Source organism: Tribolium castaneum, chromosome 6 (genome assembly GCF_031307605.1).
Source record: "Tribolium castaneum strain GA2 chromosome 6, icTriCast1.1, whole genome shotgun sequence".
Taxonomy (NCBI): domain Eukaryota; kingdom Metazoa; phylum Arthropoda; class Insecta; order Coleoptera; family Tenebrionidae; genus Tribolium; species Tribolium castaneum.
The window spans coordinates 1,241,148-1,265,117 of record NC_087399.1 but is presented as its reverse complement, the minus strand read 5'-3'; the positions used below and the strand labels follow the sequence as shown (position 1 = coordinate 1,265,117).

Below are 23,970 nucleotides of genomic sequence, written 5' to 3'. Positions count from 1 at the left end.
TAAAAACGATTTATTTACTGCCAACTTCACGCCCTTGGAGTTCCAAATGTCAAGTGTCACAATCACACTTCCAATTTCAAAATTTCCAATATTTCACCATTTTTCCCATTGATTTCATCAGTTCTCATCAAAAACTAATGTCTAGTCGTGTGTCGTTCATCCAGGCCCGTCGTTACGCTAAAGTCCTAAATTCTAACCTAATCAACATTTTGAAGACCATGCCTAAGGAGAAGACACACATTCCAGAGGCCCAAAAACAGCGCCGCAAAATCAAAGAAAAGTTCAGTAAATACAGTCCTGGCAGAGTCACGTTGCAAGTTTTAGGGACGGGGGCCGAGGGGGCCCCTAGATCACTCTATGTTTTTTCGGACCAGTCACGGTATTTAATTTTTTCTCTAATTATCAAACGTGTCAATTTTTTTGTAAAGATATTTGTTCAATTGTGGCGAAGGCACACAACGTTTGGCCCACGAACATAAAATGAAGTTGGCAAAACTGGAACACATTTTTATCACACGGCCTACTTGGGCGAACATTGGGGGGCTGCCGGGGGCCGCCTTGACGATACAAGACGTGGGGGTGCCCGAAATAACCCTCCATGGCCCCCAAGGATTGGTATTTTCCCCCCAACTATTATAATCATTTTTTATTAATTTTTTTCTCCAGGAGGAAATTTTTATTGCCACTCGCCGGTTTATTGTAATCAAAGACTTGGACATAAAAATGGCCCAGTGTGACGAAAATACAACTTTCGAAGACAACGTTTTGAAAGTTAAATACGTGCCTCTTAAACGTAGCGGAAATTCCTCCCCAATTTCAGAACCAAAAAATTCAAATTTGGGCCAAATGCAGGAAGACAATATTGATTATTACGCCCATGAACGTAAGTTTTAAGTCACTATTTTAGGGATTTTTTATTTAAAAAATTTTAGATAGTGGTCGGCGCAAAAGCCCGCCAAAAATCTCCGAATCAAAATTACTTCAACAAAAAAACAAACCAACAAATTTCAGCATGGCCTATATTTGCCAGTTGCAGCCCCGTCCGGGGGCTCTATTGCTAGACAAGTGTGTCAGTTTTGGGGTGCCCCCGGGCCCCCTTTTGGGGCAACTAAAATCAGGTCATGACGTCACTCTTGTCAATGGAAAGGTGGTCAAAGCGTCAGACGTTTGTGAACCTGACGATCCCGGTCCTGTTTTTATAGGTTTTTATAGAAAAATTGGCCGTGAAAAATATTTTTTTTTGTAAATTTTAGTGCTTGAATGCCCGTCAGAGGAATATTTAGATTCACTTATTGATTGTGAAGAATTTAAAAAACATCAAGAAACGGCAACAAAAGACGAGGATCTGGCGCACACAGTCGTTCATTTCACGCCGCAAAAAATAATAAATCATCCAAGGTATTTTTTATTTATACAATACATAGTTTAAAAATAATTATAGTAAGCTGTGAATTATCAAAGTAACAGTCAGTTGGAAAAAATTTCAGATACAAAGAATGGGTCGATAAATTTTCCCCAAGCACGCACCATTTAATTTTGAACGACAGCAACACTTGCATGGGCAGTTCAGCAGTTCATCGAATTCAATACAAACTAAACCTTTTATCTGATGATATTTTCCCGCTTTTGGGCGACAAAGGCACTCAAACAATTGACGATCAAGTGACAGAGCCCCCTCAACCCAAAAAAATCAAACCCGACAGTCCTTCCCTCCCGATTGACCAACTGTCGGTAAAGTCGCGACCTGCATCACCCACAGACCCCAACATTTACACAAACACACTTTTCAATTACCATCTGCGACCGAAAAAAGCCTGCGATCGTTCAAATGAATTAAAACTAGTGCCTTCGCAATTTATTGACGAAACAATGGCCATTGAAAATTTCCCCTCAGTGTTACACGAAGTGACGCAACAGATGGCGCAAAAACGGCGCCATTTAACGGTCCGGGATTTCCCCCGATTATTGTTTCTAGGGACGGGATCGTCGATTCCGAACAAGACGCGCAATACGAGCGGGATGTTGCTCGAAATTGAGTAAGTGGTGGCAACGTTCAAAAAAAATTATTAAATTACTTACTTGTAGCGAAAATACAAGTATTGTGATTGATTGTGGGGAAGGTACGGTGGGTCAAATCATTAGGTTTTATGGGCAAGACAAGGCAAATGCCGAGCTGGCTAAAATAAGGGCGGTTTATATTTCTCATTTGCACGCCGATCATCACTTAGGGTTAATTGGGGTGTTGCAAGGGCGCCAAAGGGCGATGCAAAAATTGGAAAAGGGGGCGCAACCCTTGTTTTTGTTAGCCCCCAAACAAATCATGTGGTGGCTCAATTTCTACGACCGCTGTTTTGAAAAAATAAGCGAGGAGTTTGTTTTGGTCCCTAATGGCGAACTGGTTCGTTTTGATCGCGTTTTTTCCCAACAAATAAATAAAAATTTTAGTTTTTTAATAATCACGAACTGGACCAACTTTTGGAAAAACAGTTGTTAGAAGGGCTCCAGATGCGTGATATAAGCACTTGTCTGGTCAAGCATTGCCCTAATGCCTTCGGTGTCAGTTTTGTGCACCAAAATGGGTACAAAATAACCTACTCTGGTGACACAATGCCGTCGGAAAACCTCGTACAGTTGGGCAAAACCAGCGATTTGTTGATACACGAAGCCACAATGGAGGATGAATTAGCCGCAGAGGCTGTCATTAAAATGCACTCAACGACGTCACAAGCGATCGAAATCGGGCGCCAAATGGAGGCGAAATACACTCTCTTGACTCATTTTAGCCAAAGATATGCGAAGTTGCCCAGGTTTAACGAGAATTTTTCGGACAACGTTGGCATCGCCTTCGATAACATGCGAGTGAGTTTTAGTGGAGTTCCACCTTTTTTGATTTTTAATAAAATTTCAACTAACTTAAAGTGAAATAAAATTTGCATAGGTAACTAAATTTTTCTTGAAATTAATTATTTAGATCACGCAATTTTTAATGCAATCTTTAAGTATGGGGTGTAATACATATTTGGAATTAGAAGTTAATTACCCATCAAATGGAGTAAAAAATATACAGGGTGACATTAAAAAAATAATATCTCGAAAACTAAGAGAAATTTTGAAAAAAATATTTTTGGAAAATGATCTCATTTTAAGGTGCTTGATGATGTACTAATTAGTTTTTTCGTAAGGTACATAGTTTAGGCACAAAACGCTTGGTTCTATACTTTTGCCCAACCCTGTATACCTTCTAATAAAAAATTGGCTCAGTTTGATACTCTCTCAGTATAGGAACTCTAATAAGTTTTAGGAGCGTAAATAATAATGTGTCATAATTGCGATTTTTAGGTGAAACTGGACGAATTACCGCTGATTCCCCTCCTGTATCCGGCCCTTAAATTAATGTTTGTGGAATACTACGAAGAGATGGAGCAAAAGGCGGCCAAGCGCCAAATGAAAATCGAACGGGAGAAAGCCCAGCAATTTGTAACATAAAGATTGATTAAACGGCTGTTTGTAACATTTTTTTGATTTTGTCCCTTTTTTGAAATGTCAAATTTGAAAGTTCCGCCATGATGTTTCCGGTCCCGTTGGCAAAAATTGCATTCATGACAAAGTAATTAGGGCCTTTTCGGATAAACCGCGTCACGTGTGGATATTAGAAAAAGAATTTTGTATTTTGGGTCAGTAACTGGGGACGGTGGTGGTTGTGTTATTGTTAGGGGCGAGTTCTTGTCATTTGTGATGACAGTCGGCCATTAGTTTCCGGTGGCAGTGAGTGAACGCACGCGGATATTTAGAGCAGCTGAAAGCTCGAGTTTTATTAATTTTCCCCGTAAAAGAACCGCCCCAAGTGCACAAAATGTCGAATAACACAGCCCCGGACAGTTGGGAATCTCAGGCCGACTCCGCGTCGCCCAACACCTCCCCCAGTCACAATGCAGATGTGACAGCAAAATTTTCCACGTTGAACGTGAACGCTGTTGAATTCGTGCCTTCATTTGCAAAGCCTGCAGCCAACGCTGACGAGGCCTCGCCGACGTCCGAGGCCTCCCCCGAACACGCCCCCATCCTCAACGGTACGTTAGGTTAGGGGCAGCCCCTGTAACCGGTTCGCTCCGGTTTTTTCTCACCGGTTTGTCCCCAGGAACGAGCGCTGAGTCCGCAGAGCGGGTGGAGGTGAAGGAGCCCCCGCCCATCCCCCCCGCGGACGGGGACGCATCCCCCGGCGACGGGGGCACCTGGGAGGACGTCGTCGTCGAGGACAACGACCCCCTCATCACGCCCGAGGCCGACGACGACGAGCCCTCCTCCGAGGAGGCCCCCATCAAAATACCCAAGAAGAAGACCGTCAAGGAGGAGGTGCTCAAAGACAAGAAGGAACACGTTAACGTGGTTTTTATCGGGCATGTGGACGCGGGGAAATCGACCATTGGGGGGCAAATTATGGCGCTGACGGGCATGGTGGACAAGCGAACGCTGGAAAAGTACGAAAGGGAAGCCAGGGAGAAAAGTCGGGAGTCGTGGTACTTGTCATGGGCCCTTGACACGAACCAAGAAGGTTACTTATTTATTTAGTTAGTTACTTGGTAAGTGACTTGACCCTTGATTTGTAGAAAGGGACAAGGGCAAGACGGTGGAAGTGGGTCGGGCGTTTTTCGAAACGGAGAAGAAACACTTTACGATTTTGGACGCGCCAGGGCATAAGAGTTTTGTTCCGAATATGATTGGCGGAGCGGCTCAGGCCGATTTGGCCGTTTTGGTTATTTCGGCCAGGAAAGGGGAGTTTGAGACGGGGTTTGACCGAGGTGGTCAGACGAGAGAACACGCAATGTTGGCCAAAACGGCCGGTGTTAAATATTTGGTCGTGCTTGTCAATAAAATGGACGATCCGACTGTTAACTGGGATGAAGCTAGATACAACGAATGCAGAGACAAAATTTTACCCTATCTTAAAAAACTTGGATTTAACTATAATAAGGATCTGTTCTTTTTGCCCTGTTCGGGACAGACGGGACAAGGGCTCAAGGATCAAGTGGATGAGTCGATCTGTCCCTGGTATAGGTAAGAATTATTACTGCGGTTGAAAGTAGGCCAACGTGGCAATGTTTTAAATATTTTCACAACTTTAACCCTTTAATTTCCAGAGGGCCGGCTTTCATTCCCTTCATCGACGACCTGCCGTCACTCAATCGAAAAATCGACGGCCCCTTCATAATGCCAATAGTAGACAAATACAAAGACATGGGAACAGTTCTTATGGGGAAAGTGGAATCGGGTGAATGTCGAAAAGGACAAAGTCTCGTCATTATGCCAAACAGGGTAAAGCAATCGATTTTTTTTTTCATTCGTAATTTTTTTTCTTCAACTGAAATCATAAATCCAGACTCCCGTCACTGTCGATATGTTGCTCTCTGACGACGACGAAGTCAATCGTATCGTACCCGGTGAAAATGTCAAAGTTAAAGTAAAAGGTGTTGAAGAAGAAGACGTTAGTCCAGGTTTTGTACTTTGCGATGCCGTCAATCCGATCCACACCGGTAGAGTATTTGATGCTCAGCTTGTGATTTTGGAACACAAGTCGATCATTTGCGCTGGCTATAGTGCCGTTATGCACATTCATTGCGCCGCCGAAGAAGTCACCGTCAAGGTAAGCTATTTATTTTGAGCGATTTTGTTCGTTTTTAAGCGAAATTTTTTCGAAAATAAGCCGAACAACTGAAAATTTGGCGAAATTTTGTTATTTTTTTGTTTTCAAGGTATATTTTCAGTTTTTTGTGAGGAACAGTGAAAAAAAATCATTATTTTCCAATTTATGGTTTACAGCTGGTTTTTCTCTAATAAAATTTGGTAAAAAAATGTGAGTTCTGTGTCTAGAGCTAAAATCTCAGTAGTTTTGCTGAAATTTCGTTAGAAGAAACCAAAGAATCGAAATTCAAATACGAAATTATTAATTTTTTTCTTTTCAATGGACGTTTTTCAGCTAGAAACGCAGTTATTTCGTTGAAGGGAGACCGAAAAGTCATCTAAGTGGGCCTTCTTCGAGTCTTGCTTTAGTAAAAACTAAGTATTTTTCGAAAAATTTACTTAAAATTGGTTGAAAAATCACCGAATTTGATCTTAATTTTTTTAAATTGAGACTGATATATTTTAGAAAACTGGTCAAAGCACACACTAATTACAAAATAAATAAAAACTGATGTTACCCACTCAGTTTCATTCAATTTAGTTCGTTTTCGAACCTGTAACGGATTTATTTTGTAAGAACTGTGAAGAAACGCCTCAAAAATACAAAGATAAAATTAAAGAGGATGTTACTCTGCCTGGTTTTAAACCAAATTTCGTCAAGAAGAAGCTGAAGAATGAGAAAAATTGGTTATTGGTTATTGAGTTATTTCTACACTTTTTAAAGCTTTTGACTGCGTTTTTGAGTTTTTTCTTTAATAAAACGAGCTGAAAAATCACCCAATTGGGCAGATTGTTCGAAAAAAACTTAACTTTTACTTCAAAATAACACCCATTTTAATACAATGTGGTGACTTTTCGGTCTGCCTGCGAAATAATTTTCTCAAAAAGGCAAAAGTAAAAAAAAAAAGCTGATGTACTTTGTCTGTTCCACCCGATTTCGTTTGTTTTTGAACGAAATTTTATCAAAAATTAGCTGAAAATCAGAAAATTTCTACATGTTTCAAGCTTTTGAACGCGTTTTTGAGTTTTTTACTTGAATAAACTGGGCTCAAAAATCACATTTTTCAATTTTTTCGTTTTATTAGCTCGTTTTTAATGCAGGAAAGTAATTATCTCGCAAAAATAATTAAAAAATGCAGTATGTTTTAAGCCTTTTTTACCCGTAATTTTTAAGAGTTGGCGCTTTTAAAAGCTCCGATAGATCGTCAAGTTGTTGTTTTTGCAGGCCTTAATTTGTCTCGTGGACAAGAAGACTGGTGAAAAGAGTAAAACGCGGCCCAGGTTTGTGAAGCAAGATCAGGTAGCCATAATGCGAATAGAATGCGCAGGTGTGATTTGCCTGGAGCCCTTTAAATTGTTCCCTCAAATGGGCCGTTTTACGCTCAGAGATGAAAGTATGTTTGTGGCTGATTGTCGTTTGTTTTAATTAAGACGTGTATTATTTCAGATAAAACAATTGCCATCGGAAAGGTACTGAAGTTAATCGAGTAAATCGTCGCTAGATTAGATTGTAAAACTTGACATTTTAACCAACTCGCAATCGACTGGTGGACATTTTTCCGAGGTGACCACCACACAATGTTCATTTTGTATTGTCGGTGACCACGAAGAGACTCTAGATCGGTGCTACAAACAGTAGCGTGTGAAAATGATGAATTTTTTAATTAATTAATTAATGTTTTCTTTTTTGTATATTTAGTCTGGTGTAATGGTATAATTTTCCTTTTAGATATGTTTTGTACATTTCTAATTTTAATTTATTAAATTAAGGGGTGTATTATTATTTTAGCGATCGAAATTGTGTGGTGTACATCATTGTTATTAAAAGAGTTCTTTTGAATCGATGTACTCCTTTTGTTCGACAGCCTGGTGCTTTATTTATATTTTCGAGACGAGTGAAGGTATTTGACCACGGCCTATCACCACCTGATGCGTTGTTGACTGAGAGAACAAAGTGTGCAGTAAATACCTTCAAGCTCCCGGTTTTATTTACAACACGCCTTTTCAAAGAGTTCGCTCTAGCTTTGACAGTTCCATTGTAAATAAAGAGTTTATAAGGGTCACCATGTGGCCAAACTTAATAAATTTATGCTTATGTTGTATTGCAAATTCTTTCTGTTAATTAAGTTGTGTTTTACTCTTTATTAATAATTATATAAGTAACCAAGAAATGTTGCTATCAATTTTATATATTCAATAAAATGTAAATTGGACTCGCCATTTCAAATCACCCGCCACTCCCAGCACCAACTGCGTTCGCGAAGCGCAATCGCCGAAAACTAACAGTAGGAGGTTGACACCCACTTTTTGCACACAAAAACCGCAATAACACCTTTAAACAAACACACAGCATAAAATTGGTGCCCCCCTTCAGCCGAATAACCCCCCGGTGAGTCTTTTCCGCCGCACTCTGTCACATCATTCTTTTGTTTTTTTCCTAACCTCTGAAATTTTCCGGTTGATAAGGCGTGTGTTATCACTAAAATCGCAGCCACAATGTCCGAAGGCGACGTCACGACCCCCGACGAGTTCGAGCACGAAAACGAGACAAATTACAAGCCCCCGCCCGAAAAAACCATCGAGGAGATCCTGCAGGCGGACCAGGACGATGAAAGTCTGCGGAAGTACAAGGAGACGCTCCTGGGGCAGGCCCAGACCGGGCCTGTGATCGTTGGTGAGTTTTGCGGTTAAAGGGGGCCGTGTTACAAGGGTTTTTAGAGCCTGATAACCCCCGCAAAGTCATCGTGAAGCGGCTGGTTTTGGTGGTGGCCGATAGGCCGGAAATCGCGCTGGATTTGACGGGGGACTTGTCCCGGTTGAAGAAAGAGACTTTCGTGATTAAGGAGGGCGTTTCGTACAGAATCCGGATAGAGTTTATCGTCCAGAGGGAGATCGTGCATGGGCTTAAGTACGTGCAAAAGACCAGCAAACTCGGAATGTCAGGTGAGTGCGTTTGCGAAATTGCTCGGACACTCGCGTGCCTGCTTGGAAGTGGACTTATTGGGGGTAAAATGGTACAACAGCTCAACACTTATTCTATTCTTGTGGGGATTGACGAAAGTCAGCTTAACACATGAGTTTTCGACCGAAAATAATTAAAATGCACTTACCTTGAGTCTGCCTCCCATTTTCAGTAACGGACCTACTGTAATTAAAAAACAATAAATCAGTTCAATGGGTCTTAAATCAGCTGAAAACGGTTCAATTTTAATGTGATTTTAACAATGTCTTTAAATTGGGCAAAAATTTTACAAAGTCAATGTAATTTTTCTAAATAAAAGTATGCAAACTTACCCTTTAATCCTTTAATAAATTTACGAAGCGTTCGTTTACGACCACAGCCACTCACAAACTGAATTAAACAACACATCGATAATTGTGTAAGAATGTGAATAAATCGTCACTAACAAAAAATATAATCTTTACTTATTAGATAACTAATTGCTGCGAACGTGTGAAGAAAGAACTTTGTCTGATTCATCGATTTTTGTTACGGTATTACTTAAGATTATCTGAAACATATTTACGAGCTCATTTGTTAAGAAAATAATTTGACCTAAATTACTGTTTTTCCTTTACTTATTTTAACCGCTTGGTGAAGGTATAAATTTTCAATCCATTTCAACGGTATTTTTGATTTTATTATGTCAGGAAAATTACGTATCTGTGTATTTAAATGCAGTTTAAATAAATGTTTGTACCTAAGGAAAATAATACATGATAATAATAATATTTTTTTACAATAAATAAGTGTCGAGCTGTTTGAGAAACTTCCAGTCAGGTGCGCTGCGTGTCTGAAGTAACCCGTCTCGTTTTTAACGCTTGCGGGACTTGGTCAGACCCAGGTAATTGAGTTAGAGGCCACCACAAAAATGCTTTATTTTACGTGGTGTGTGTTTATAGTGGACAAAATGACCCATATGGTCGGCTCATACGCCCCCAAAATGGAAATTCAGTCCTACACCACACCACCAGAGGATGCCCCCACGGGGATGTTAGCACGTGGTTCGTACACAGTCCACTCCCTGTTCACCGACGATGACAAAAACGAGCATCTCAAATGGGAGTGGAGCTTCGAAATCAAAAAAGATTGGAAAGATTAAAGCCAAAACAAGTATTACTATTAACCGCAATAAATTTATATACCTACCTTTTATAATAAGTATACAGACCTTTTGACAATTTTACAAGACGTCAGTATGCCTTAACGTACAATTTTCTATCCTTTGCTCATTCAAAAATGCCTTACCTGTGTTAGTTTGCTGATGTATATTGCATTTATCGTACTGATCAAGCTTTAGACCAATTAAGTGTGTTGCTACTTTCAAATAAAACAAAATGAAAAGGATTTTTATTTTCACCAAACCTGTGACCAACATCCCACTCCACTCGCACCTCAATTTAGTTGAAAATGCGTAGAGAAAATAGCTTATTATTGTATATTTTTTGCAAATACGAACAAAAGAAAAAATTGCAGGTACTAAATATTCGCAAAGGTGAGTTTCGTCGAGTTTTTTATTTGGTGCGCTCACTCGTTTTGGCAAACATTATGCTCGTTAAACACTCGGTCGTCTCCTAACTGTTGACAATAAGTAATTGTAGAAAAATTCTTAAACAAAATGACAAGGAAACTCTGATTTTGTGTTTATTAGTTTGGGATACAGAAAAAATATACTTTTTGCGGTAGATTGTCAAGTCCAGAGATTCAAAGAGCAAATAAAACCCAAACAAAAGGATAAGAAATATTCACAAAGTTGATTTTCGTCAAGTTTTTTATTCGCTGCGCTCACTCGTTTTGGCAAACATTATGCTCGTTAAACAATCGGTCTTTTCATAACCGTTTGCGTAAATAACTATTGATTCTATTGAAAAATTCTAAAACAAAATCACAAGCAAAGGCTAATGTTAGTGTATTACTTTTTGAAATACAGTAAAAAATATACGTTTCGCAGTGGATTATATCATTAAGGCTAGAGATTCAAGGATCAATAAAACACAAATGAAAAGTGTATAAAATTTTATTTCACAAGAAAATATCCTGGCTCTCGGTGAGATTTTCTTGGACTTGTTTTATTATCGAGTTTCCATAATCCCTAATATCGGCATTGGCTCCGTTTGTGAGCAATACTTCGACAATTTTGGCGTCATTTCGAACGCATGCATAATAGAGAGGCGTGTTTCCGTAATAATCTTGCGAATCCACTTCACAATTTGCACATTTGACCAATTCTTTCACCACGGAAACTTGTTGGTGGATGCAAGCCAAGTGTAGTGGAGTTTGTAGTGTTTTTAAAGTTTTCAAGTTGGGTAAAGCACCGGAATCTAGTAGGATACGGAGTAGTTCCGTCCTTCCAAATTTCGCGGCGAAATGAAGTGGCGTAAAACCGTCAATATTGCACGCATTAACGCTGATATATTCAACATTGGGGTCCTGCCCAGTGTCTAAATCTTCACACTTTTCGCAGTTGCATAAAGGGTGACACTTTGATTGAAAATCATAGTGGGAACTGGTCGAAAAACCCAGATAAAAACAAGTCAAGGGTAAATCATCGTTTTCGATGGCTTTGAGTAACAGATCGATTTTTTTGAATTTGTCGCTTCTGTTATTATCCTTTGGGGGTTTTGGGACAGAGTTGGGGAAAAATCGCTCGGTGTAGTAGTTCTGTGCCAAGTTTGCTGGTAGTTGATTCTTGCGATTAGTAACACAAACATTGGCGTTATTCTCGATCAAGACCGCACATATCCCCACATAATTCCATTTGACGGCCAAATGCAGCGGACTGTCCCCGTGCTTATTGACACAATCGATGTCCAAGCCTTTGGAGGCGTAGAACAAAGCTTTGACGCAATTCTCATGCCCATTGTTACAAGCGACATGTAAGGGAGTATTCCCGTCATGGTCTCTCACATTGACCTCAGCCCGACAGTTGACTAGAATTAATAAAACGTCTTGGTGGCCTTTAAGGCAGGCGTAATGCAACGCACTTCGCCCGAAATAATCAACAGAGTTGACCTCAGCCCCTTTACTTAGCAAAAATTCGACGATTTCACTGCGCCCCAACAAGGCGGCAAAAGTGAGAAGAGTCTGACCTTTGCTGTTTATATCATAACTCGAGTCCATTTTTGTGCAATCGTCGCAATCGCACAACGGATGACACAAATTACCGCCACTGTTCTTCACGTCTAGCAGTTTACGCAAGTTGGTCAAGTCGCCGGTGACGATTGTTTGGAATAGGGGAGTCACCGAATGGCGAGGTTTGATTTTGGCGAATTGCTCGCTCTTGATGAATTCTAAAGCCGCTTCCAGCGAAGTGACGAGGAAATTACTTTCGTTGGGTTCGTGCGAACTGAACTGGAATTGGGTTAAGTAAATTAGGTTTGAAGTCCAGTTGGTGATGTTTAGTTTAAGAATTAGGAAGACGAAAAGTTGTAAAACATCGTCGGAGGTTAAACAAATCTTGGTGTATAAATGACCGAACGTTAATTTTAGGCAATTAACCTTGTCTAGGATCGTAACGTAGTTATTTATTTTGCTTAGTTCGCTTTTAGCGTTCGTAATATTATCACAGAATTTCGGAGGGATGGACAAGTCTTTCAATTGAAGCTCGCTTGAGTTTCGGATGATTTTGTTCAATTCGGAGTCATGGAGGCACGTCACTGTGTTTATAGCATGGGTGAGGAACTGGTCAAGACAGCTCTGCATGTATGTTTCCACCGCTAGCTTGATGTTGTCACAGTCGGTGAATCCCCGATTACGCAACACAAGTTGCAAACACTGGGAGTACAAACTCCCGATTAAATCCTTCTGGTTTTGCAAATTTTCGCGGCAAAAACTACGATTCTGGTCGACGAAACTTGCACACAGTCGCTGGATTTTGATTAAAACGTGGCTCAAATTCTCACTCCAGAAAAAATCAATACAGTGGTGGAGTGTCTCAATTTTGTTGACTACATGGGGGCATGTCACTCGGCTTGAGAACAGGGGGCTATCAATACAGAAAACTGTATATTTCAAGTCTTCTATGTAGAACGTTTCCTCGAAAAGTATGTGACGGGTTGTTGAATTAGTTACGATTTGTTTGTTTTTGATTGTGGCTTCCTTTTTGCTCAATGTTGTGCCTTCTGAGGGCACGAGAATATGGTCAAGAATCGTCTCAATTGTTATTTCATTGGGGTCAATGACACCGATTCTTGGAACACAAATAATCCACTCTTCTTGTGACGCTTTCACTATTAAGTCACCGTGATTTTTGATAATTTCGTGGAAAAAAGGATTGTTGTGGAGGTTTTCGTCGTATTTTTGCCACATTTTGAGGTTATTTTTTTGACATGTGTGTGGCTAAGGTGACGGCACACATGCGTGTCAAGTGCGCCATTTTCAAATTTTAGTGAATTGGCCAAAATTAAAGTAGAAATTTACTTTAATGCAGTTCAAAATACCGAGTGGCTTTGAAAGAATGGGTCAGAAAATATAGTTATTGAGTTATTGGCCTCCTAAAGTCACCAACCTGACGACTAAAGAATGATCTATAAAAAAATCTTGTTACCAATTTATAACAATCTAAAGAGGAGTCCAGATTTTACAAAGAAAAATGTAGAGAAGTGTACAAAGAATAATCTTAATGAGAAGAATTTGTAAAATAACCTAAAGAAGAGTCGCAGATTTCAGGCATAGAAACAGCTTTAGAAAAGAATTAGAGAAGCATCTTAAGAAAAATCTAGGGAAGAGTATAAACAGGAACAATTCTAAAGGAAATTAGAGAAGAATTTTGAAAAGATGCACAGTGAAAGCAGAAAGAGAATTTGGAGAATACAGGCTGATGAAAATGACGTCATTACTCAAAGAAAAATGGCCATTATTAGTGTCAAAATTCAGCATTTAAAAATAAAGTCGGCCTGTTTGAGGAATTTTTCGAAAAATGACTCAACACAAATATGATTTTTGTGCGTGACTTGATTCAGCCATAGAAGTGTTTTTAAATTAATTTTGAGTTATACGATAAAGCATATGGGGGAGAATTTATTAAAAAAATGTCGGTCCATTTAAGGATAAAAGGAGGGTGGTTTTGAATGAAGAGACGGTTTAACAATTCTTATTAAAAATTTACTTTTATACAGTTTAAAATATAATAGTAATATACAGAGTGCTATTTATAAACTATCTACACAATATAGGCACATGTCATCGCATAATTATAATACAACGTGATACATTACTGCACACTAACCTTAAGGAATGGGAGTTTCGACTATAAGTGCGCCAGTATCTCCATTTCGGATGGTATTTGCATTGTACTGCCTTCGATCTGCGAGCTTCCGCTCACAGTAACAATGACCGGGCTTTGGTCGCTCGTTTGCACAATAGTGACCAAATTCCCGTCTTTGCTACCTTCAAGATCACTGGAACTGCCTTTAAGAAGCATCCTCAACGGATTAATATCACTTTCCGGCTCCATTTTCAACGAATCTAAAGTTATATTATCTAAAGCCATGTCTTCTTCAGTACTGCCTAAAATATTCACAACGTTGACCGACTCTTCCTGATTCGACTCCGACAAACTCAAGCTCTGTTCCCGGCTGTGCAGAACCGAATTTTGTAGAGTCCCCGGTCGATTCGTACTGTTTTGCGAACGATAAGACGGAGGACAACTGTACTCCGACTGTGCCGTGTCTCTCCGATTCGACAAAGGCGCCCTGAAAAAACACAATTAAACGAATTTTTTTTTACTAAAACTGGACAACCTAAGCAGACTGCCAGCGTGGCTGCGGTACGTCGGAGGCGGCGAGACGGCGTTCTGTATCCCGGCCTGGATTTGCGGAGTGTTGCCTCTGTCCAGAAGCAAAAGTCTCAGTCTATATTCTTGCATGGAGGCTTGGTAGCTAGGGGGCGGCGGCCGGTACTGGAACTCTGGGTACATCATAGCGGCGTAGGGGTGATGGGGACGGCCGTACGACGGCGGTAAACGAGGAACGAAACGTCGAGTGCACACATCGACCGATTCGGTCGAACCTAAGCCGAGCATCGAGCGACAAGTTGACGAATCGTGCGAAGTGAGTCTCCAGGCCACGCCACTGACCGTCACCAAGACGATGCCCACACCTGGAACAAAGGGGGGCATGGACCGTTAGTCCACATGGTCGAGGAAATTTATTGTTTAGGCCAGCGTTTTATTCTCTTCGTGAAATTATCGCTGGTGAAATTATTCGTTTTTTTATTTTGTCAATTACGGCAAAACCATTGGAACAAGTAAGACTATTTTGACGCAAGACTATGTAAAATGAGCCGGGGAATCGACTGGCGTCGAGAAAATCGTCAAATTTCCCATAGTTTTTTTGTTATGAATTTTTTTAAATTTCACGTATTTTTACTTTTATGGGCAATTTGCGACAAAACTATTCGTTTGAGAACAATGATTTTTTTTGAAAACGATAGAGCTTTCCAACGGTAACAAACTTAGTTATTGCTTGATAAATGTTTCGGGTACCGAAAATGGAAAAACTGGAAAAATCGAACAAAAAATAGTCCATAAAACTTTGCTACAGCGACTAATTTTAAAAATGATTTTTTTTATTTTTTGGTTTTTCCTTTTTGTGATAAAAATCCGCGATTGAGGTGGGGCTGGGCAACCGCGTCCGGCCCTGCACAGAGTGGAATAGTTGTAAAATTGTGCAGACGTGGATAGAAAGTACGGCAAAGAGGACAAAATGCACACTGCATATCAGCTAAACGTAACAGTTAGATTGCTGTATATTCAAAATAAATGACCTTTAAAGGTGGACGCATACGCGGCTGAAATATGGAACAAAAAGTCAGTGGCAACAACAAAGGGGCGCGAGTGGACAAAGCCTTATTAATTTTTATGGAAGCAATGCAATGGTCGGTCGTAAAATTTCATTAAAGCCTCATCGACACGTCTAGTTTATTATTGTGTGAGCGAAATTAAATCTTCATAAACACGTCCGCGCCGACAACGAAAATCGAGGTCACTTCCAATGGGACAAAACAAATATCTGAAAAACTTTTAAATTAACTTTGAGAAGTAGTCCGGAGACTTCCTCTTTTTCGCTCACAACACACAACTCGCTCAAGTATTTTATTTTCGCTGTTAAGCCACCTAGAAATCGGTCACAATGGAACAAGCGACATTGCTGTTATTATTGGAGCATGTTTCCACTCTCGGGATGTGCAACATGAAATGTGGATTACTATATTTATCCAGACTACACCAATTTGCATATTGCATTAGTTGGCTGCGTTTTTTCACCGGAGAGCTAGTTAAAAATTAATCCGTTCGTCTAGTAGCCGTCGTCAGGATATCACAATAATTCCCTTGATAAGCTTTCAGCTAAATTCGCATCTGTCACCATGACTACGCGAGTAATCCGCAGTTTAATAATGCGATAATTAACTCCCCCCTTCTGCTACCAAAATTGTGTGTATCCTGTGGGAGGGCAATTTACCTATCATGAGGAGGGACACTGTGAGATGGTCCCGTCCTGCGGGTCTCATGGCACCCAGGGCTGTTCCAACCAACACACAACAGACAGCCACCAAAGCGATCACTGCTATGAACCAGCGCAAAGAGCCCGGTTTCCACGCCAACAGCCCGCAACAGCCTTTGGGGGGCTCCTCGGAGAAGCGGCCTCTGAAAACAATAACAATACATATGCATTACGTCGCACGAATAAATTAATTCATTAGCTGCGACAAAAATCAAACCCCAAACGCCTAAAGGGCCAAAATAATATAATAATTTTTAAAATAATAAAATAAAAATAAAATAAAATAAAAAATAATAAAATAAAAATAAAAAATAATAAAATAAAAATAATAATAATAATTTTTAGCGAAATTATGCGAAATGAGTTAGTTGTTAAATGCTTAGAAAAGGCAAAACGAAATTTCTGACCTTCATCGTTATTTTTGACTAAAATTTCGTAAAACAAGTGAAATTTTACATATTAAAAGTGTGTTTTTATTTCTAATTAAGTAGTTTTTGACATCAGATTCCAAGTGCCCAATTTTCTAATTTTGACGAACATTTGCTAAAGAATTGGATTTTTCGCTAAAATATAGGAGAACTCTAACGAAGAATGCCAAAATAATTTTTGGCATTTATAGATAATAATTGCTCGCTCTGTTTAAACAAAATTTGGCGAGAAGAGAGAGGAAAAAAGGGGAAAAATAATACAAAAAAAAACTTTTGACCTTCACAGGAAATTTTTCGGTCCTTTTGAACACCATTTTGCGAGAAAAGTGAGTGCTTTAACTTAAAAATGAGTTTACATTTACTGAGAATTTTTCGTTATATTAGTAGGAAAATTCGAAAAACACTTGGATTTATCTCAAGTTTTGACGTAATTCAGTGATTTTCTTTAGTTCCTTGCTTCAAGTTGTTAAATCCAACGAAAAACATTGTGTATATTTGCCATTATTCTTGTTTTAACGAAATAAGTGCCTCTTTAGCTGAAAACGCTTGAAATGTAATACCTGTTTGAGCAGAATTTTCTGAGAAAAGTGAGTTTTTCGATTGTTTAGGGCTTTTGGGATTAATTAGAAATTCTTTGTTTTAGTGGAGAAAATTTCGCAATATCAGTAAAGTTTTCAACAAGAAAAAAATGCAAAGAATTAATTTGGATTTATTCATTTCTTGTGAGCCGCCACTGTGCCTCCAAAACGGAAAAAACACGGACAATGGTAGAATTATAAACGGTCAAGGCCGAGAACCAGCGGCCTTGTGACCATGTGGTACCTTACTTGTGTAATTATATGCATGGGAACAGGTACCGAGTCGTGTCGCAATAAATCGTTGATTCCGATTTCTGTCTGTGGCCGCACAAAAGGGCTTAATGCCTTATTTAGCGCGTCATACATTTTAATTGGTAATTTATCCATGCAAAACCGCACTTTTATCAGTTATATTGTTGTCGGTGCTAATCCGGATGGACTTGATTGGAATTAACAATAAGGGATGGTTTATGAATTCAGATTACATAAAATCATACGCTGTAACGGCCCCAATAAATTTCATATTAATTAATCATCGCCGCATCGTGATTATGCCCCTAATAACAATCAAATCAGGGTGCAGGGAGCCGCATTGCGGTGCTGTAAAAGCTCACCTGTAAGAAAACACTCCGCAAGTTTAAATTAATTGTTTTTACCCGGGAACACAGTGAAAGTGACGTGTCCACGATTCTACTTGGTACTAAGTACTCGGTGAAATTGTTTAAATTTATGGCCATGGGACTGAAAATCCCAAGGCTAAACAATACACCCACGAAAATCGGTTCTGGGTAAATTGTTGGGTCAAGTTTCCCCAATTGCGCCAAGACATTTAACTCGAGGCAAAAGTAACACAAACGTATGAAAATTGAATTATTAGACCGTGGACGTGTATTATTTTAATTTTAAAGCGATACAAGAGTAAGGCACACTTGTTACGCCAATGTTTCGTGTGGTTTTCCTCTTACTTTTATTGTAGTGTAAATGAGTAGTGATTTCCTAACAAATTTAATTTACAGCCGATGTTCGTGTCCGTATTTGAAGGTTGAGCTGTTTGAGAACATTTGCGGTTTCTCCGGTTTGAAGTTTTTTCTGTTTCGTTTGAGTTGGTGTCAAATCTCCGTTGTAAAGGAAAATCGAACAGTGACGATGTAGTTTAGTCGGCCATGACAGGATTTTTTACGCCGTTCGATTTTCCACTATGGCAGAATTTGCCATTTTTTATTAAGTATGGATGGTTGTGGTTGAAGAGAAAACGATCAACGATCGGTGGCAGGAACATCAACTAATAACTATAATAAAAATGAAACAAATTGAGTAACTCAAACAATCGGTTGAAGGTTTCCTGGTGAAGCAAATGCGAGTTGCGATTTCTATCAAGCACGACGTGTTATTTAATTAGATCGCTTTTCAATTATACAATACATTTTCTATAGTCGCCGTTATGTAAAATTGCGGCAGGTCAGGTCTAAGCCTTAATACGAACTTAATGCATTTCGCATTATTTGCGCACTCGCCGGCACTGATTTTATAAAAATGATATATTTGATACATTTTTTGCGAGTTAAATCAACACTTCTCTAGTTTTTGATTCTTTTTTGGATTAGCATCTTCCATTTCAAGAATTTTGACGTCTCTTTGGTTCGGGGCCGAATTTTCAAGTGGCGATTACGGCGAAACTACGCCGCCGTAATCGACCTTTGATTTTTTTGATTTTTGGAGGACGGCCTATTTCGCTGTACTTATAGTCAATGATTCTTTCTAGTTTGGTTTCGTTTTTGTAATTTCGTTCCAGCTTTTTCCAAATTTATGAGTATGAGAAGGGATTTTGTCCTCGTTTAATAATAGAAATGCATTTTGAAATTTGAAATCGCATCGGTCGATTGGACGCCGGAAAAGTGAAATTTGCGAGTTAAATCAATAACGCTCCTCTACTTTTTGATTTTTTTGGATTCGCACCTTCCATTTCAAGAATTTTGACGTTTCTTTGGTTTGGGGCTGAATTTTCAAGTGGCGATTACGGCGAAACTACGCCGTCGTAATCGACCTTTGATTTTTTTTTCATTTCGCTGTACTTGTAGTCACTGATTCTTTGTAGTTCGGTTTGGTTTTTGTAATTTCGTTCCAGCTTTTTCCAAATTTATGAGCATGAGAAATGGTTTTGTCCTCGTTTAATAATAGAAGTGCATTTTGAAATTTGAAATCGCATCGGTCGATTGGACGCCGGAAAAGTGAAACTTGTCATGTGTATGACTTTTTTCCGGGGCCGAGTGGGTGCTGCGAGAAAGTTGCGCAAAGAGAGGAAAGTGGAACATGAAGATTTGACCGAATAACCTTAGACCCGACTCTAGCTTTTCAGAATTTGTTGATTTTTGCGGCGATAATTTCGAACAATTATTATTGATCGGCTGTTTCTCGGGGGCAAATATGCACACCTGATTGATTACATACCAACAGTATCTGAATTTGCTCTAATGATGGGATTAACGGTGAGCGGAGTTATGCCCAATCATGAGAGTTTAAAATTGCTGATTAGTAGTTACTGATATATCAATACGTTCTCATTAACCGTGAAAATATCCAATCAAGGAAACGATTTCTTGCATTATGTATGGCGGGATTGAGCAAACACTCGTAAAAATAGCATTGTTTCGTTTTAATAAAAACTTATTAATAAAACGCAAATTCATTTGATTTTCCATTACCGAAGGTAAGCAAAGCGTAAATTATTCAATACCAAACGTAAACTTATCCACATTCTTTTCAAAAGCGTATTGATCGTCAAATTTCGTAATATCTCAGTTTAATCCGTCCATCTGCCAAACTCTAATTTTCAGTTTGTCAATCAAGCGCCCCGATAGTGTCACGTTCGTCAATAAATCAGGCCAAAAGCTGTTTTAATATTTGAAATTGGCCTTTTGTTGCACAGAATTTATCATCTTTTTGTGTGGTAATTGCTTCATCAGCGAATAAAAACGTCTCATTTTTTAAATGTCCGCCATTAAGCTCAAGTATCAGCGGCAGCTTCTCCTCGAATTTTTTGCGTGCGAGTCGGTAAAGCTGGCATTTGTTCGTGCTAGCCATTATGCTTATATCTTGCTCGATCCCCGGCTCGTTGTCTGTCAAAATGAGAAGGGAACTCCCTCGATGGCCCCATAATCCTTCTTCGTCCGTCGAAATTCCGAAAGAAAGCAGCAGCCCCTGATCAGACAATGCGTTTAAAATTCATGACACCGTCATCTCTTCGGGGCTGTTTATATCCTCGTAAACTATTTTACGGCAATTTTTTACGGTTGTTGCTTTCTACACTTAAATTGTGTTTAGTTGGAGCGCCGGTTATTCCAATCCATAAAGCTGCATTTATTAACTGAACGCAAAGAAATTTGTTTACGCCATTAATCTGCAGGTACTGGCACGTATTTTCGGCTCAGAACGTATCAAGTGTCAAAAGCTATTGTTAGCGCGATGGGAATAACAGCCGTGCCTCTAATGAGCAGGGCTCTGATATTCCACACGATTTATCATGTTTCAAAATTCAAAACGTCGAATTTTCGAGTGGCGATTTGAATTTTTTTCATTTTTGGAGGACGGCCTATTTGCTGCACTCGCAGCCAATGAATGATTCTTTGTAGTTTGGTTTTTGTAATTTCGTTCCAGCTTGGAGGCCGCAGCAAAGCATGACTTACACACTTTCGCGTCGAATTTTTTCAAGTCACGTTTCTGTTCAAATTAGATGAACTCGTCGATAAGTTTGAGCTTGAAAAAAGAATATACAAAGTCATGGGAATACGTGTAATCTATAATTTTGTATCTTCGAACGCGGATCCTTGTTTGGTTTGGCGCTCACACACTATTTGCATCTTTTCGTTTCGCGGCCGAGATAATTAAAAGCGAGTGTATTAATAATGCGGCGTTAAACAAGGCTTTATTGTTTTATTACGCTGTGTCGACGGAGTGGATGGAAATGCGTGGTAGGTAAATTAAACACTTGTTTAAGCAAGACCATAACTCGACGAACTCTTACGACTAACTACATGAAACTTTGTTGTAAAAGAGAGCAATCCCTATCTCGACGTTCCATTCCAACGAGCTCTTAATTTACACCATCTTCTAAATCCGTTATTTATGAAGCTGGCACATTATCCGGATTACACTCTTCCTACATTGACCAATTCCCCAAACTTTTCAACGAAAAAATACTAATTATAGAGGATGTGCTTATGATTGATGCCACTTGCTGCCTCTATCTCGATCTGTGGCTTGAAACAATGCCGATGAATTACACACTTAATGTTGCAGGAAAGAAATTTACGGTTAGTTTTTCTGAACGCTGTTATGGCGGAATTTCTCGAATTGTTCTAGCAAAGAATTCCACCCGAACCCAATCAAAATACTAATCTTCAACTGACCAAACAAAATAATCCAAGCCTCTTTGTTGTGCAAACACGTGCTACATTTGATTATTTTTCTATTAAAACATAAAGACCAACAGAAATAGTTATTTAATAAACGAATTCCCACATCAGCAACTTGTTTTTTTTGCAACAATTACTCAAATCTTTGCTAATATTAATAATTGGGATTTTTTTGCTAAAGACGAAAAGCCAGTGGCTTTTATTAGACCTACAGTTAAATACATTTAAATAATTGTAACACGTTTATTTTAGTTTTATTTGGTTGTCCTTTTTGCCATTTTTATTTTATTATTATTATTAATTATAATTTCTTTGATTCTTCAAAAAAAGTTACGACACCTCTTGTCCTTGTTTTTCCGTTGTGACTCAATTTAATTATTTTTCTTAACAAACGTACAACTGCCATAAATGTGGTGAAACATTTTTTTTAAACAATTAAATAAAAATTATTGGTCAAACTAACTAATTGAGATTTTATAGCCGTTTGACTGAGTTTTTGGCCCAAAAACAAGCTAAATAGCTTGAAATTATGCAGATATTTTGTTTTTTGGGGGGAAAGTTCTTGTAAAACGTGATTTTCCACTAAAAATGAGCTAAATCTTTTGGAGTTAGCGGAAATAATTTCACGATTTTTTACTTCGTTTGTCGACAAAGCTCAGATTTTTTCGATTTGTAGCAAAATTTTTGGTGAGTTTTTGGTCGAAACACAAAATAAATCGCACGAAATTAACGTAATTTCGACAAAGGCCTAAAACAATTAAATAAAAATTATTGGTCAAACTGAGAGAAACTATTAGAGATTTTCTAGCCATTTGAGTGAGTTTTTGGCTCAAAAAAAAAGAAATCGCTTGAAATTCATTCAGATGTTTTGATTTTTTTAGGGAAAGTTCTTGTAAACTCTGATTTTCCACTAAAAATGAGCTAATTTTCTAGGAATTAGCTGAAATAATTTGACGATTTTTTACTTCGTTTGTCAACAAAGCTCAGATTTTTTCGATTTGTAGCAAAATTTTTGGTGAGTTTTTGGACGAAACACAAAATAAATCGCACGAAATTAACGTAATTTCGACAAAGGCCTAAAACAATTAAATAAAAATTATTGGTCAAACTGAGAGAAACTATTAGAGATTTTCTAGCCATTTGAGTGAGTTTTTGGCTCAAAAAAAAAGAAATCGCTTGAAATTCATTCAGATGTTTTGATTTTTTTAGGGAAAGTTCTTGTAAACTCTGATTTTCCACTAAAAATGAGCTAAATCTCTAGGAATTAGCTGAAATAATTTGACGATTTTTTACTTCGTTTGTCAACAAAGCTCAGATTTTTTCGATTTGTAGCAAAATTTTGGGTGAGTTTTTGGTCGAAACACAAAATAAATCGCACGAAATTAACGTAATTTAGACAAAGGCCTAAAACAATTAAATAAAAATTATTGGTCAAACTGAGAGAAACTATTAGAGATTTTCTAGCCATTTGAGTGAGTTTTTGACTCAAAAAAAATCGCTTGAAATTCATTCAGATATTTTGATTTTTTTAGAGAAAGTTCTTGTAAACTGTGATTTTCCACTAAAAATGAGCTAAATTTCTAGGAATTAGCTGAAATAATTTGACGATTTTTTACTTCGTTTGTCAACAAAGCTCAGATTTTTTCGATTTGTAGCAAAATTTTTGGTGAGTTTTTGGACGAAACACAAAATAAATCGCACGAAATTAACGTAATTTCGACAAAGGCCTAAAACAATTAAATAAAAATTATTGGTCAAACTGAGAGAAACTATTAGAGATTTTCTAGCCATTTGAGTGAGTTTTTGGCTCAAAAAAAAAGAAATCGCTTGAAATTCATTCAGATGTTTTGATTTTTTTAGGGAATGTTCTTGTAAACTCTGATTTTCCACTAAAAATGAGCTAAATCTCTAGGAATTAGCTGAAATAATTTGACGATTTTTTACTTCGTTTGTCAACAAAGCTCAGATTTTTTCGATTTGTAGCAAAATTTTGGGTGAGTTTTTGGTCGAAACACAAAATAAATCGCACGAAATTAACGTAATTTAGACAAAGGCCTAAAACAATTAAATAAAAATTATTGGTCAAACTGAGAGAAACTATTAGAGATTTTCTAGCCATTTGAGTGAGTTTTTGGCTCAAAAAAAATCGCTTGAAATCCATTCAGATATTTTGATTTTTTTTAGGGAAAGTTCTTGTAAACTGTGATTTTCCACTAAAAATAAGCTAAATCTCTAGGAATTAGCTGAAATAATTTGACGATTTTTTACTTCGTTTGCCGACAAAGCTCAGATTTTTTAGATTTGTAGCAAAATTTTTGGTGAGTTTTTGGACGAAACACAAAATAAATCGCACGAAATTAACGTAATTTA

General features: G+C 38.4%; 5 protein-coding genes across 8 annotated transcripts in view; 3 read left to right on the top strand and 2 right to left on the bottom strand.

Moving 5' to 3' along the window:
• The first annotated feature begins 4 nt into the window (after positions 1-4).
• RNaseZ (Ribonuclease Z) lies at positions 5-3,511 on the top strand. The gene is made up of 9 exons (XM_963599.5): positions 5-379; positions 429-615; positions 667-883; positions 933-1,202; positions 1,254-1,398; positions 1,488-2,036; positions 2,086-2,398; positions 2,446-2,859; positions 3,340-3,511. Exons 1-9 carry the CDS (start codon positions 138-140, stop codon positions 3,484-3,486), a joined length of 2,484 nt encoding a protein of 827 aa, XP_968692.2. The 5' UTR covers positions 5-137; the 3' UTR covers positions 3,487-3,511.
• A 128-nt stretch (positions 3,512-3,639) lies between these two features.
• Positions 3,640-7,892, top strand: eRF3 (eukaryotic translation release factor 3). Of its 2 annotated transcripts, none has more exons than XM_963680.5 (7): positions 3,640-4,070; positions 4,139-4,552; positions 4,608-5,055; positions 5,139-5,313; positions 5,378-5,641; positions 6,905-7,073; positions 7,127-7,892. In XM_963680.5, exons 1-7 carry the CDS (start codon positions 3,854-3,856, stop codon positions 7,168-7,170), a joined length of 1,731 nt encoding a protein of 576 aa, XP_968773.1. In that variant the 5' UTR covers positions 3,640-3,853; the 3' UTR covers positions 7,171-7,892. The 2 variants fall into 2 exon arrangements, with proteins under 2 accessions (XP_968773.1, XP_008197362.1); XM_008199140.3 differs by having other exon boundaries at positions 3,640-4,079.
• Positions 7,893-7,922: 30 nt separating this feature from the next.
• On the top strand, positions 7,923-10,027 carry RhoGDI. 2 transcript variants are annotated; one of them, XM_961248.4, is made up of 4 exons: positions 7,923-8,068; positions 8,146-8,353; positions 8,398-8,622; positions 9,583-10,027. In XM_961248.4, the coding sequence occupies exons 2-4, from the start codon at positions 8,176-8,178 to the stop codon at positions 9,780-9,782; spliced, it is 603 nt and encodes a 200-aa protein (XP_966341.1). In that variant the 5' UTR covers positions 7,923-8,068; positions 8,146-8,175; the 3' UTR covers positions 9,783-10,027. The 2 variants fall into 2 exon arrangements, with proteins under 2 accessions (XP_966341.1, XP_975797.1); XM_970704.4 differs by having other exon boundaries at positions 7,934-8,068; positions 8,171-8,353.
• A 654-nt stretch (positions 10,028-10,681) lies between these two features.
• On the bottom strand, positions 10,682-13,037 carry LOC657282 (ankyrin repeat domain-containing protein 27). The gene has a single exon (XM_963750.4). It carries the CDS (start codon positions 12,986-12,988, stop codon positions 10,703-10,705), a length of 2,286 nt encoding a protein of 761 aa, XP_968843.1. The 5' UTR covers positions 12,989-13,037; the 3' UTR covers positions 10,682-10,702.
• Positions 13,038-13,761: 724 nt separating this feature from the next.
• The window catches only part of LOC657358 (uncharacterized), a 61,041-nt gene continuing 50,832 nt past the window's right edge, over positions 13,762-23,970 (bottom strand). For both annotated transcript variants that reach the window (XM_001810906.4, XM_064357233.1), the window contains 3 exons: positions 16,141-16,325; positions 14,422-14,779; positions 13,762-14,373 (listed from right to left, as the gene is read on the bottom strand). In XM_001810906.4, the coding sequence (XP_001810958.1) occupies positions 13,929-14,373; positions 14,422-14,779; positions 16,141-16,325 (988 nt within the window). In that variant the 3' untranslated portion in view covers positions 13,762-13,928. The remainder of the gene's footprint in view (positions 14,374-14,421; positions 14,780-16,140; positions 16,326-23,970) is intronic.

Coding starts and splice junctions, on each gene's coding strand:
- LOC657282 (XM_963750.4), bottom strand. CDS start 12,988: ATGTGGCAAAAATACGACGAAAACCTCCACAACAATCCTTTTTTCCAC.
- RNaseZ (XM_963599.5), top strand. CDS start 138: ATGTCTAGTCGTGTGTCGTTCATCCAGGCCCGTCGTTACGCTAAAGTC. Junction 1,399..1,487: donor AAAATAATAAATCATCCAAG/GTATTTTTTATT, acceptor AAAAAATTTCAG/ATACAAAGAATGGGTCGATA. Junction 2,399..2,445: donor TGGTCCCTAATGGCGAACTG/GTTCGTTTTGAT, acceptor TAAAAATTTTAG/TTTTTTAATAATCACGAACT.
- RhoGDI (XM_961248.4), top strand. CDS start 8,176: ATGTCCGAAGGCGACGTCACGACCCCCGACGAGTTCGAGCACGAAAAC. Junction 8,354..8,397: donor GACCGGGCCTGTGATCGTTG/GTGAGTTTTGCG, acceptor AAGGGTTTTTAG/AGCCTGATAACCCCCGCAAA. Junction 8,623..9,582: donor CAGCAAACTCGGAATGTCAG/GTGAGTGCGTTT, acceptor GTGTGTTTATAG/TGGACAAAATGACCCATATG.
- eRF3 (XM_008199140.3), top strand. CDS start 3,854: ATGTCGAATAACACAGCCCCGGACAGTTGGGAATCTCAGGCCGACTCC. Junction 5,314..5,377: donor TCGTCATTATGCCAAACAGG/GTAAAGCAATCG, acceptor TCATAAATCCAG/ACTCCCGTCACTGTCGATAT. Junction 7,074..7,126: donor TTTTACGCTCAGAGATGAAA/GTATGTTTGTGG, acceptor GTATTATTTCAG/ATAAAACAATTGCCATCGGA.